This window comes from Mauremys reevesii, linkage group 2 (genome assembly GCF_016161935.1).
Source record: "Mauremys reevesii isolate NIE-2019 linkage group 2, ASM1616193v1, whole genome shotgun sequence".
Classification (NCBI taxonomy): domain Eukaryota; kingdom Metazoa; phylum Chordata; order Testudines; family Geoemydidae; genus Mauremys; species Mauremys reevesii.
The window spans coordinates 146,102,214-146,116,788 of NC_052624.1; the positions used below are offsets into that span (position 1 = coordinate 146,102,214).

General features: G+C 49.5%; 1 protein-coding gene across 5 annotated transcripts in view; it reads left to right on the forward strand.

Annotated features, from left to right (window-relative positions):
- Positions 1-13,000, forward strand: part of KANSL3 (KAT8 regulatory NSL complex subunit 3) — a 62,702-nt gene extending 49,702 nt beyond the window's left edge. For 3 of the 5 annotated variants that reach the window (XM_039523839.1, XM_039523841.1, XM_039523840.1), the window contains 2 exons: positions 7,737-7,899; positions 12,289-13,000. In XM_039523839.1, the coding sequence (XP_039379773.1) occupies positions 7,737-7,899; positions 12,289-12,839 (714 nt within the window). In that variant the 3' untranslated portion in view covers positions 12,840-13,000. The remainder of the gene's footprint in view (positions 1-7,736; positions 7,900-12,288) is intronic. The other 2 variants (XM_039523842.1, XM_039523843.1) reach the window with 2 other exon arrangements.
- Positions 13,001-14,575: the final 1,575 nt, after the last annotated feature.

Sequence of the window (14,575 nt, forward strand, 5' to 3'; positions counted from 1 at the left end):
ACAGAGATCTATTCGGACCACGCTGGCACCAAAAGCTGATGCCAGTTGGTCTCCCTGCATTCGGGAGCTGGAGGATGAGGATCCCGGGGGAAAATGTTTCTCCTGACTGTGATGGTGTCTTTCTTATTGCACAGTCGAGTTCCCCGTTTTTGGTGTTGCTAATGCAAGTTCCGTGCAGAAGGCCCTGCCATAGGGGATGCAGGAGAGCAGACTGTGACTGGTGACTCTGAGCTGTCCAGTTTGAAGCCTGCTCCTCTCAGAGCAGTTACTGTGACCCATGGCTGCCTCCAGCTGGGAGCCCCATGGAGGTGAGGGCAGAGAAATCGCTTTGGCTTTGCATTGCTCCATCATTGTGGGACTTCAGAGAGAAGGAACTTCTGAGCCACTTGAAGCCCTCAAATGTGGGAGAGGGTTTCGCTGGAAGCCGCCCTCAGGCTCCATCAGTGGAAGTGGTACATTAAGCATCTGTAAGTCCTGGGCCTGTTTCCTGTTACATAAGGATCTGCACTGTATTTTTTTTATCAGTAATTTCCACACAGAGACATTCCTGCAATGTGCCTTGTAAATGCTTGGTAGCTGTTCTCCAGCTTGTCGGGAAGTGGGAGCACCTGGTCCCTTCGCCTCTCTATTCAGTGTTGGTTTCAGTCATTTTGCTGGCATGACATGGCCTGTAAGTGTCTCCAGAGTTAGTATCTCTGTGTCAAGGCTGAATCTCTTGAAGGGAATATAGAGATGGTGATAATAGCTCTTCATGTGACGTGTGCCGTCACCATAAATCCTCTTCCAGTGCTGAAGATCAGTCTGTCAGAGTTGCATCTAGTTCTGTTGTCCTGTAGGTCAAAATCTCCTTGTGTAAACCTGAGTCAGTCTCTGTTTTTCCAAGGCTGGTTGAAGAAGTGATCAGAAATAGCATGTTTTCCTTTCTACTTTGTTACCTGCTTAGAGGCACCCTAAAACAATGTGGCAGAACAATAACTATATTAGAAAGTCTGACAAACCCATGACATTTCCAGGCATAGATTAACTCCAGGCGTTGTTACAAGGTGAGGCTAGAGGCTTAATTCTAAGCTGTGAGTTTGACTTACATTGTTGGGTTTGTGTGTTTAGGGCAGTGCTTAATTGTGTTGTGTCCATGGAGAGTTCTTTTAGAAACAAAATGTCATGAGTTATGTATTTCAGCAACTGCTTTAATTCTATCCATTAATGTAATTGACTTACATTTGCCATTAGAATGTGTAATTCTGTTCGATAGCACCTTTTCCTAGTAAGAGCGCCTTGATAAAAGACTAAGGGAAATAACACAAAGAACAAAGGCCATTTTCCCAATACAGCTGGGCGGTCTAAGGGAGTTGAAAGTCCGTGGGAATTGGACACTTGGCCGCCTTTGAGAAGGGCAGCCTGCACCTGTCCGAGGGCTAAAGCTTTGGACTGCCCCAGGGTTTCACCTGATTACGGGGGCTTCGCTAGTTCTTGCACTACAGCCTCTGTGGAAATAAGGCGTAATGTTTTAACAACGAGAGTAATTAACTCTTGGAACGGCTTACCAAGGGTTGTGATGGAGATCAAGAGTGGATGTTTGCTAACAGATCTGCTCTAGGAATGACTGTGGGCAGGTCTCTGGCTTGTGCTCTACAGGGGGTCAGACTAAATGATCACAATGGTCCCTTCTGGCCTTGGAATCTATGAAAAATTTGCTCGGAAGGCAGTTCTGTTGGGCCAGTGTCCCCTGTCTGGGTTATAGTTGGAATCTAGCTGGGATGAATGTTTTCAGGATTCAGTATTAGTTAAATAATAGAAAACGCAGTCCCAGTGGCACATGGTTAATGCTGGCATCACAAGGGTTGATAGTGGAGACCAGTGCTGTTGGAAGATGAAGGGGATCGTGACTTGTTGGTGTTTGCTCAGGACACTGGGTTTGTTTGTTGTATGAGGTTCTCTATTGGCTTTAGCCATCGGAAGGGGTTGGGTAGCATGTACAGGAGCTGAGCTTCAGTGTGAGAAACGTAGTGCGCCGCTACTCTGCACTGAGTGGCTTTGAGTGTGTGTGGGGGGGGGCATGGAAGGAAAAGCCGGAGGAGTCAGCATGGAGAACTCAGTGGACGTGTCTGTCTGTGCAGCAGGGGTGAAGCAGTAGGATGCTTGGGTGCATTTAACATGAAAGTGCCAACTGTGTTGGGACGCTATACCCTCATTTGAACCATTGGCTTCTGTTTTGGTCCTCTCCTGCTGGGTGCAGCTATACTCTGAGAAATGAGCATTGTGGGGCTGCGAGTGGCATGGACTCCAGATCACACTTGCCAAAAAGATGGTTTTTCCCTAATTGCCGGCCCTGCAAACGTAGCTGGAGATCTGAGCTTCCAGCTGGATCCTGGAAGGGATGTGACCGGGACCCGCCCAAGGTTGCATTGTGGGGCAGTGGTGGAGCTGGGAAAAGCACCCAGGTCTCCTGCCTCCCAGACCAGGATCCTGGCCGCTGAACCTGTATTGAATTATAGAGTGTTAGTGAACATACTGACGCCAACCCTGCCTGATCTGTGCTGGCAGAGCATTGTGAGGGAGGTGCCTGAGCCACTTCAATCAGGGTACCCATGTATTGCCCAGCACAGGCCATGCTAGCAACTTCTAAGGACCTTCAGTGTCTGCTCCAGCTTGTCTAAAATGGAGCAGATTGCAGTCCTTCTTCTCTTTAAAGTTCAGGTGCCAGTGCTCAGGACACCGCCCTGGTCCAAGATTCGTCTTGCCTTTACACGTTCTGTGATAGCAGCCCCAGCCTTCGTGGAGGAGGGTATCTGGATGGTATCTGCTTCCTTCAGTGCCCATCAGTGCTAGGGGTTATGGAGTTGAGCCTCTGCCTCCATAGCAGTCTAGACCCTTCTGACCAAAGGAATTGGACCTGGGTTTCTGGCAAAGCAATAAACTGTTTGGCCACTGGGTGTTGCAGTTTGCAAGACTTTTTAAACAACATTTTGTCTCAGTTTGGATAAACCCATTTAAACGAATAGTGTCAAAATCAGCTCGAGTACCACCAAGCAGAGAGGCTCTTGGGTCTGCAGAATATCCTGCAAGTCAAGCACTGCCTGGGCTACTTCAGAAAACTGCTCCGTGTTGGAAAATCACTTTAGTAATCCGGGAGAATTAGGCTGGCAATAGGGAAAGAGCACAGTCTGTCGGGGTGGGTGCCAAGTTCATACAATCATAGGCTTTAAGGTCAGAAGGGACCATTATGATCATCTAGTCTGACCTCCTGCACAACGCAGACAGAGAATCTCACCCACCCATTCCTGTATCAAACCTGTGTCTGAGCCATTGAAGTCCTCAAATCATGGTTTAAAGACTTCAAGGTGCAGAGAATCTTCCAGCAAGTGACCAGTGCCCCACGCTGCAGAGGAAGGCGAAACCCCCCAGGGCTTCTGCCAATCTGGCCTGGAGGAAAATTCCTTCCCGACCCCAAATATGGTGATCAGCTAAACCCTGAGCATGTGGGCAAGACTCACCAGCCAGACAACCAGGAAATAATTCTCTGTAGTAACTCAGATCCCACCCCATCTAACATCCCATCACAAGCCATTGGGCATATTTACTGCTAGTAGTCAAAGACGAATTAATTTCCAAAATTAGGCTATCCCATTATACCATCCCCTCCATAAACTTATCAAGCTTAGTCTTGAAGCCAGAAATGTCTTTTGCCCCCACTACTCCCCTTGGAAGGCTGTTCCAGAACTTCACTCCTCTAATGGTTAGAAACCTTTGTCTAATTTCAAGTCTAAACTTCCTGATAGCTAGTTTGTATCCATTTGTTCTTGTGTCCACATTGGTACTGACCTTAAATAATTCCTCTCCCTCCCTGGTATTTATTCCTCTGATATATTTATAGAGAGCAATCATGTCTCCCCTCAGCCTTCTTTTGGTTAGGCTAAACAAGCCAAGCTCTTTGAGTCTCCTTTCATAAGACAGGTTTTCTGTTCCTCGGATCATCATAGTAGCCCTTCTCTGTACATGTTCCAATTTGAATTCATCCTTCTTAAACATGGGAGACCAGAACTGCACACACTATTCCAGATGAGGTCTCACCAGTGCCTTGTATAACGGTACTAACACCTCCTTATCTCTACTGGAAATACCTCGCCTGATGCATCCTAAAACCGCATTAGCTTTTTTCACAGCCAGATCACATTGGTGGCTCATAGTCATCCTGTGATCAACCAATACTCCGAGGTCCTTCTCCTCCTCTGTTACTTCCAACTGATGCCTCCCCAGCTTATAAGAATAATTCTTGTTATTAATCCCTAAATGCATGACCTTGCACTTTTCACTATTAAATTTCATCCTATTACTATTACTCCAGTTTACAAGATCATCCAGATCTTCCTGTATGATATCCCGGGCCTTCTCTGTATTGGCAATACCTCCCAGCTTTGTGTCATCTGCAGACTTTATTAGCACATTCCCACTTTTTGTGCCAAGGTCAGTAATAAAAGGATTAAATAAGATTGGTCCCAAAACCGATCCCTGAAGAACTCCACTAGTAACCTCCCTCCAGTCTGACAATTCACCTTTCAGTATGACCCGTTGTAGTCTCCCCTTTAACCAGTTCCTTATCCACCTTTCAATTTTCATATTGATCCCCAGTTTTTTCCAATTTAGGTAATAATTCCCCATGTGGAACTGTATCAATTGCCTTACTGAAATCAAGGTAAATTAGATCCACTGCATTTCGTTTGTCTAAAAAAATCTGTTACCTTCTCAAAGGAGGAGATCAGGTTGGTTTGGCACGATCTACCTTTTGTAAAACCATGTTGTATTTCGTCCCAATTACCATTGACCTCAATGTCTTTGACTACTTTCTCCTTCAAAATTTTTTCCAAGACTTTGCATACTACAGATGTCAAACTGACAGGCCTGTAGTTGCCCGGATCACATTTTTTCCCTTTCTTAAAGATAGGAACTATGTTAGTAATTCTCCAGTCATACGGTACAACCCCTGAGTTTACAGATTCATTTAAAATTCTTGCTAATGGGCTTGTAATTTCATGTGCTAGTTCCTTTAATATTCTTGGATGAAGATTATCTGAGCCCCCTCATTTCGTCCAATTAAGCTGTTTGAGTTTGGCTTCTGCCTCGGATGTGGTAATATCTACCTCCATATCCTCATTCCTATTTGTCACCCTACCATTATCCCTAAGCTCCTCATTAAAGACTGCGGCAAAGTATTTGGTTAGATATTGGGCCATGCCTAGATTATCCTTAACCTCCACTCCATCCTTAGTGTTTAGCGGTCCCACTTCTTCTTTCTTTGTTTTCTTTTTATTTATATGGCTATAGAACCTTTTACTATTGATTTTAATTCCCTTTGCAAGGTCCAACTCTACATGGCTGTTGGCCTTTCTAACTTTATCCCTACATGTTCTGACCTCAATAAGATAGCTTTCCTTGCTAATCTTTCCCATCTTTCACTCTTTGTAGGCTTTCTGGTTTTTCTTAATCACCTCTCTGAGATGCTTGCTCATCCAGGTTGGTCTACAATTCCTGCCTATGAATTTTTTCCCCTTTCTTGGGATTCAGGCTTCTGATAGTTTCTGCAACTTTGACTTGAAGTAATTCCAGGCCTCCTCCACCTTTAGATCCTCAAATTCTTCAGTCCAATCCACTTCCCTAGCTAATTTCCTTAATTCTTTAAAGTTAGCCCTTTTGAAATAAAAAACCCTAGTCACAGATCTATTTTTGTTTATCCTTCCATTTAGTTTAAACTGAATTAGCTCATGATCGCTTGAACCAAGGTTGTCCGCTACAACCATTTCTTCTATGAGGTCCTCACTACTCACCAAAACCAAATCTAAAATGGCATCCCCTCTTGTTGGTGCAGCAACTACTTGGTGAAGGAATCCATCAGCTATTACATCCAGGAAAATCTGAGCCCTATTATTATTACTAGCACTTGTCCTCTAGTCTATATCTGGGAAGTTAAAGTCTCCCATGATCACACAATTCCCATTAGTGTTTATTTCATTAAAAACATTAAAGAGGTCTCTATCCATATTGGATCCCGGCGGTCTGTAGCACACTCCAAGCACTATCCCAGGGGAGGCTCTAGTAGCTTTCTTCCCCAATGTGATTTTTGCCCAGACAGACTCTGTCTTTGCCTTTATTTCTGTCTTTCCTAAACAGCACATACCCTTCAATACCTATACTCCAGTTGTGACTACTATTCCACCATGTTTCTGTTATCCTTATAATATCCAGTTTCACTTCCTGCACCAGTAACTCTAGTTCCTCCATTTGTTACCTAGGCTCCTCGCATTGGTGTACAAACACTAAGTTCTTCTTAGTGAGAGAGGCTGTCCTAGGTTTCTCATCAGACACAACAGATACGGGATGCTATTAGCAGGCTAACTGCACCTGGGTGTGAGCTGCAGTGCACAGGGTGTGCGCTCCTTAGAGGAATGGGTCATCTCATTAAAGTGCAGATCTCCTGGATTCTGTTCCTGGCTCGGCAGCTGACCTGCTGAGACACCTTGCCCAAGTCTCTTGGTGTCTCTGTTGCCCTCTCTGTGGAACAGGGCTGCTAATGGGCATGTGCCTGGTGGGGGGCTGGAGAACGGACTCCGTGGTGTCTTTGGGATCCCTTGCTACAGTTGCCAAGCCCCCGGGGAAGGTTTGGTCTGACAGATGTGGCGTGGGTTAGTGTGGGGCTTCTTGGAGGAAGCAAGCCCACTCTGAGATGGGCTCGAGGGGGAAACACCTCCCCCACTCGCTGAGGGTTTGTTTGCAGTGGGGGTAACTCGAATCAGCCACCACGTTTGTATACGTTCGTTTGGACACAGCTCACGGCAGCAGATTTCCATATAGCATGTACCAATGCGTTTGTTAACTGGCAGCTGATTAATTCCAGTCTAGACACATCATTGAAGCGAATGCAAGCGGGTGAATCTGGATGTGGATGGAACAGTGCAGCCATGAGCTGAATACCTAATAGACCCTTTAAGAATCCCCTAATTGGTTAGTGTCTGGAATGCGCGGGGAAGGTTAGACGTCTTTACTGAGGTCTCCCACTGAACGGGCTCTGCACAGACATCAGGCTGAATGTCCAAGGGATCTCATGCATCTTTCACGGCCCGGCAGAGAGCTCTTCTGATGCAGAAGCGAATGTGAAAATGCTGCTTCCAATCGTGTTGTGCTCTTGGCAGTATACCAATAGTAACAGCAGGTGGTTGCTTTCATCAGAGGATCCCTGAGCGCTCAGAATCTCTTATTAAGCCTCACAAGTCCCCAGGGACATAGGTCAGTATTATCTGCATTTTACAGCTGGGAAACCGAAGCCCAGAGTGGGGAAATGACTTGCCCGAGGTCACCCATGGAGTCACTGGTGGAGGTGGGAATAAGGCCTTAGGTAAGACACAGTCACCTCTGCTGAACTCGCCCTCCCAAAGGTTGATGGGGATATTGCAATGAAGGTCTTTGCAGAACTTTGTCTCCTTCCACAGAGTCCTCCAGCTGACAAGTAACTGGTCAGAGGGAGGGAAAAGAGCCGTAGAGGAAAGGTTAAAAGACGTAGAGAAGTGGATTTGAATTTCCAGCTGCTGAGAGGGGTTACAGGCAATGGAAAGAGAGCCCTGCTAGCTAAGGGCCGGACGGCATTCCTCGCTCTGCATCACACTCTTCGAGCTCCTGTGGTGCTGTGAATTTTTGCTGCTCTGCTTGGCAGTTCCGTTGGGTCTCAATTACTTTAACCCTTTCAGGCTCCAGACGGTGCAGTTGGGAACTTGAGCACCCCAGCTTCCAGTGGCGCCCCTCCTGGCAAGCTGCTGTCTCAGATGGAACTCAGCAAAGCTCAGGCTGGCATAGAGACGGCTCCTGCTGACCCCGCGTCCCACCTGACCTCTGCAGCAACGCCACCTGTAGGTGAGGCGCATGGCAGTTCTGGGGCACACGCAGCCAGGCCTTGGGGTCAGTGTGGAGGAAGGGCTGGAGCCGTGCCTGCCTGGTGACTCGCAGGGTTGCTGTGGTGGTGTGGCTGGATCGCCAGGACACCCAACTACCTTGTTGGTGTTTTGAAAAGTCACAATCTCCCTATTAACTGGTTTCTTTGAGTACGTGTGTGCACGTCATTGGGCGTGACAGCGCAAGGGGAAGATGTAGCATCGTGTAACTGAGACCATTAGCCCAAATGCCTAGATAGTTATTCTAAGTTCAGCTCCATGGCCTAAAGCTGCAGACTGCTCAGGTCCTGCATTTCTGCTGGCTGTGACTGGCTGCCCTATAGCTGTGCTTTCCACACTAGCAGCTCTCTCTGCTGTGCGTTATTGTTGACCTAGACTAGGGAGAAGGGATCCAACCCACTGCAGCTCAGTAAGTGTGTCTGTTGCAACTGCCCAGGAAGAACCCAGATCCACACAACCAAGCTGCAGTCTATTGTATCCTTGAAATGCTTTGGTAAGAAAAGTTGCATCACAGTTGGTTTGAGTCTTTCTTTCCTGTTGGTTTCAAAGTGAAGAGAAAAGCTCTGGAGGCAAATGGATGATAAGCGTTCTGGGCGAAATGAGCAGACTGGACAGAGCTCCGCTTGGAAACAATGGAGATGTGTTTCATTGTCTGCCAGATTTCTCAAAGGGCTAGGGTCTAAGCAAACAGCTCTGGAGCGCTTGGAAATCCCTGCTGTTCTGCAGAGGCTGGCGCCTGGTACTCTAATGATCTCCCAGTGCCTGTAGGCTAGAATCACGGCATACCTCAAACCCCAGCAGTTCTCCCACTGAGATCAACAGGGAAGTGGGAAAATGCTGTTTTCTTTTTCTCTCTTACCTTGTAGTGTTTCTCTTTGCTATTTGTACTTTAGCTAGAGGGCCGCCATGGTTGTTTGCAGAAAGCTTTCTTGTGTTGCTAGCGGCCCTGGATGACTGTTAACCCAGTAGCAGCGTCAGTGTATTCTTGGTTGATTGTTTAGTGGCCGGAACTGCAGTAGCTCCAGAGAGAAACAGCAGATACAGCTGCTGCCCTTCAGAGCTTACTGTCGAAATAAACCCCAGCCCAACCGGGAAATACAAGCAAAACAGAGGGAGTGGGGGTGAGAGATGGAAAGACAAGGGGGTGCTTTTCAACAGCGCAGTCTAGGATTTTCCATACCAGCTCAGACCTGTTGGTTCAACTTCACTGGTGCCCTGCCTCCAGTGGTGGCCTCAAACTGATGCTTCAGAGGAAGGAGAGTGCCACTCTCATAGTGAATTTGGTGAGTTGTGTGATGTGTTTGTGATGGTGGGGAGGGGGTAACGTTGCTCCTGATCCTTGGGATCACTGGTTGCATGCAGGTGCCCTGGCCTTGATTCCTAGTACCCTGAGTCACTGAAAGGAGCAGGGTAAGTCAAACTCCAGCTTTCTCTGTGTCAGGCCTTGTGCTCCCAGATGAGCCTGTAAGTGCCCTTATCTTAGGCACATCCCAGCATGCCAGGGGTGCTGAGCTGGGCACCATTCAGGGTCCTGTCCTTGTGGCATGAGACTGTTCCTGTGTTAAGGCAATGGCTATGGGGACCTGCAGTCAGGACACCTAGCCAGGGGTTGAGCACCTGCAGGAAGCTTCCTCACTCAACAGCATTCATGTGTTTGGAGCTCACTCCACCAGATCCTGCCTCCTGGCCTCAAAGAGATCAGAGCCCCTGGGTGGAGGTCAGGTGCTGGGGGAGGAGGGCTCATCTTGTCCCAGATAATTGCCACTGTATCACTTCTGCTCCCTGTGAATCTGACCCCAGTGCTGGCATACAGCCTGGCCTGCTGCTGTAAAGGTAATGTAGCCAGCTGCCTCCTTGTGAGACGCAGCATGTCCTCCTTGGGCACAAGCTTGCATTCCCTGGCTGGAAGGTGCTGGTGTGACCCATGAGCTAGGGTTGAGATAATGCCCCAGCCTACTGCTGCCAGAGATGCCGTCTTTTGTTGAGATGGATGGGATCTTGGCTGTGGCCTTTCTAGCGTCTGTAGTGCTTTTCACAACGATAGAAATAGTTCTGGAGTCCTGGCCAAATGTAAACTTGGTAATTTCATTTGAATGTCCCCTCCCTGCAATTTTAATTGGCTGTAGTCATCTTGTTCTCTCTCTGACCTAAACAGCTGCTCTAGTCCCACCCAGAGGTGGCTACGTTTGGATTGATGGTGAAATGAGCTGCATTATACTACTCTGCATTTCTACAGCAGGTTTACATCCAGTGATCTCAGAGTGCTTCACAAACACTAATTAAGTCTCCCAACCATTTCTGGGCAGTACAGACAGGGAAGCTGAGCCCCAGGAGCTGAGTGACTTGCCAAAGGTCAGACATGCCAGCTTGAGCAGGGATTAAAACCCAGGTCTCCTGACTTGACGTTCTGTGCCTTAACCACAAGACTATCCCTGCCTGCTGATCAGCTTTGGAGGTGCTTTGACATCACTGGCTGGAAGACGCAGCATGCCTGCTGGACATGATCAGTGCTGAAGAACAGGGGTGTTGTGCTCCAGCCATGGAGCTGTTCTCTGTGTAGCCACTTTGCTGCCAAGGGTTTGAAGGACAGTGGATCCGCAGTAAGGGCTTTTCCTGAACCTGCATGTGAAAGGGGACCTGGTGTTGGGCAAATCCAGGCTGTTTGGGCCCCCAAAGGCATGCACCAGAGGAGTGTGCTGTGCAGTGGGAGAGGTCAGGGCCACTGCTTAGTAATGGGGGCATGAATCTGACCCTTCCACTCTGCAGCTGACCTCAGTTTCAGTACTTGCCTGGCCTAACCTCCTTTGAGTACCCCGCTCCCTCTGGTCTGTGCAAGAGCTCCTATCTTTCCTGCTTCCTCCAGCATTGGAGCTGCCGTACGTTTGCACTTCTGCCGTTCCTTTGAGGAACCCCAAGTAGACCTTCCTCCTTACTCTGGCGGTCTCAGCTGCCTCTTGGGGTTTGTGTGTGGCTAGAATGTGGGTAGCCTCCATGGCAGCTTTTCCTACCTCCTCACACCTCTGCTCCTCAAGGCGGAGCTGAAGGCTCCGTGACCTGTGCTAACAGGGCTTTTGCTTAGAGCTCAGCTAATGCAGGCCAGTGTGGCTCAGTGTTCAGGCCAGTGAGTGAGATGAACCAGTCACTGCTGGTCATGGGTTCTGTGCAATACATGTAGCTTTGGCATAATCGCTGGGGAAAAGGCCTCTGCATCCTCCCTCCTACAAGCCTGCCATGGTCAATGGGAATCCGGTGGTTTCCCTGTCCCCCGTGAGAGACAAGCAGTGAGCATGGAACTCTCCCTGCCAGAGGATGTTGTGAAGGCCAAGACTATAACAGGGTTCAAAAAAGAACTAGATAAGTTTGGAGGATAGGTCCATCAATGGCTATTAGCCAGGATGGGCAAGGATGGTGTCCCCAGCTTCTGTTTGCCAGAAGCTGGGAATGGGCGACAGGGGATGGATCACTTGATGATTCCCTGTTCTGTTCACTCCCTCTGGGGCACCTGGCATTGGCCACTGTCAGAAGACAGGATACTGGGCTAGAAGGACCTTTGGTCTGACCCAGTAGGGCCATTTTTATGTTCTGATCAGCTTGATGGAAGGACACAGTGCAGGACAAGCCGTGAGTTAAGGATGAGAGCCACTGTCGTGGTGGCAATTCTGACTCTGGAGCGCTACCCCAGTCAGAGAATCAGCACCAGGACATCAGGGCAAGGCAGGCGAACCTTCATGCCAGTGCTGGGTATCGGTCACAGCTGTTGTCTACTAGCATTGTGATTTCCATCCTCCAGATGGAGGGCCTGAGCACCGGTATCCCTGGTCGCATAGTGCGTGTTGCTGTGGGGGTTCCCAGGAGCTCAGAGAGCAGCGCAGCTGCTAGGAGAGCACTGATTTCATGGCTGGAGCTTAACCTGGCCCAGACAAGAGGTGCTCTGTGTGGGCTGGAAGGCGCTAGTGTGGGCCAGGAGAGTTTCTGCTCCCTTTATTGAGGGAGACCTGTCCTTCTGTTATCCAGGAGGGTTGCAGTTTGGGGATTACTTTGGATCCTTGGCTGCTTCTGGATCTGCAGCTGGCATAGGTGGTCCCTGGTCTGGAACTCAGGACGTCGTACTAGTGTGCTGTGCCAAGTGTCCTGGGGGGCCGCAGCATGCCAGGGCACTTGCTGTTATGGGGGTATTGGCTGGCTCTGGGGATGACCTGTGCACATACCGTGGTTTACAAAGTAACTTGCCCACTGAGCAATGCACAGCTCACACCCTGGTTACTCTGCCCCAGCTGCTGTGGGCTTGGCCTGTAGAGATGGTGGAAAGCACAGGGGACACTAAGCTGTCTTTGTCCCTCTGTCCCTGCAGTGACCGCCACCAGCCCCATGAAAACCCTGTATGTCATGTCAGACGCCAAGCTGTCTGCGCTCACCAAGTCCGTGATGGCTGAGGCTGCTGGTGCCCCCCTGAAACCTGTGGGGATCCAGATGCCCTCCTCGTCTGCCTGCTCGTCATCCTCCGCCAGCTCGCCCCCCAGTGCCGTGACCTTCACCTCTGCAACGCCGGCTAGCCCGCCCTGCAGCCTGGTGCATTCCAAAGTGGGGCCCATCCTGCAGAACACTACCAAGACTGTCATCCTGACCTCCACGCTGGCGGCGAAGGGCGACGGGCCCTTGGGGCGCAGGGTGGAGAAGGTCGGCCGCACCCTCGGGTCAGTGGAAACCCTGGGGAAAGTGCCCTCTGTGGTGGACAATGGCAGCACCATCATCCACACCAGGGAGACTCTGGCTAATAGACATTTGCTGCCACAGGGCATGCTTCCGGCTGGGGCTGGCACCACACTTATAACGCTGGGCAGCAGCCTGGCCAGCCCATCCATCCTCGCAACAGCGGGGCCCACGGTCAGCCAGAAGCCATAGCGAATCCAGCACTGCTTTGCCATGAATTTGAGTTTTGCCTTCAATATGAACTAGTGCTGTTGGCTGCGGGAGTGCAGCACCCATGCTAGGCCCAAATGGACATTTCTTTTGGTTGGGGTTTTCTCTTGCTGTTTAATAAAACAATTTTTTTTTCACTCGTGTGATCTCTTCATTGTAGCCCTCTCCTTTGATCGCCGCCTGCATTGTAGCCTGAGGAGGAGGCGGGATTTAGATTCTCAGTGTGGAATGGAAATCAAAAGGCAGTTATGCTTTGCATATTTCTAGTATCTTTCAGTGAAGGATTTCAGAGCCTTGCAAACAGATGAGCCCCCCCAGCACCCTATGAGGGGAGTAAATGCTGCCCCCTTCTTCGGGGAGGTTCAGCTGCGTTCCACACAGGCATGTGTGCGCCCAGTGCATTGGAGTTGGAGAACTTTGCCTAGCAGTACCTGGCTATTTGAGGCGGCGCTGCCCAGCCCCCCTCAGTTCCTTCTCATCATGCATGGCTGGAGTCAGAGCTCTGTGTGGTTATCATCTCCCCTTCTCTGTCTGTTTTCCTCTTCGGGTATGTAGCTTTTAGATAGCTAGCCCTACCCTAGATGGTGTTGGTTAAGCTCGGAAGTTGGGATACTTATCGCCCTGTGTGATGTCCTCACCGGGGTTCAAGCACTGCTGTTGAGTGCGCGTAGTAATTGCTAATAGTGATCCTCGCACGAGGTGGATGCTGTGTTTAGGCAAGGGACATGCTAAGCAGCAGTTGCTCATCAAAAGAACCCAGGTGGCCAGGGACTTACGGTTGAAGTAGCACCTTCTTGAGCAGGCCATGAGGTCTGGTTTGGCACCGAGGCCTGTGTCTGTCACCTTGGACTCGGGCTGAGGTTGCTCCGCATTCCAGTGCTGGTGTCTCCCCAAGAGCCGGAGGAGCTGCCCATCCTCCTCGGAGTCACAAAGGAAATCCCGTAAAACTAGTTGGGACCAGTGTTCCCTCTAATTTTTTCCATCCATGTGCGGAATGAATTTTATGTGCACTGATATCGAGGTGATGTGTGGCTGTGAGCCACCAGTGGAAACAAAATACCTCGACATAATATATATTTTTAAAAGGTTATCATAGAGGTAATTACTCCAGCCAGGACAGGCTTGGCATTTTAGAACTCACTAATCAAAAGAATTAAATTCAAGCACAAGAGAGAAATAAAATTATGAAATGTACAGACCAGTCAAAAAACTAAAATAGCCCTTTGAAAGAATAAAATTACAGAGCATGTATGTGCATTGCAGGAAGTACCAAGAAGTAACAACAGTAACACAAGTATGTGTTGGGAGGTGAGTGTGAATGTGTGTGTGAGAGAGAGAGAGAGAGACAGGACTCAGTGTGCATGTGTGCGTGCGCTGGCTGCTGCGGAAGTCTGAGACATTGTGCTCATCAGCGGCACTCACCAGAAGGCTTGTTCAGATTGCAGCAGCTGCCAACAGCTCTGTCCTGATCTTGAGCCCTGTCCCCCGCTCTGCACAGCCAGCAAGAGGGTCCCGGGAGCAGCTGGCACGGGGCTCCAAGGCAGAGGACAGGAGCAGCCGGCAGCAGAGCGGCGGGGGGGAGGGGCGCCTCAGCACACATTGCTGGATATGCGGGGCTCTGCTAATCAGTGCCTGGCACTTGATTGACTCTTGGGCAGCCGTGCAGCTTAGAGGGAACACGAGTCGGGGCCATCCCAGGGCATGTGGAGACAGAGTGC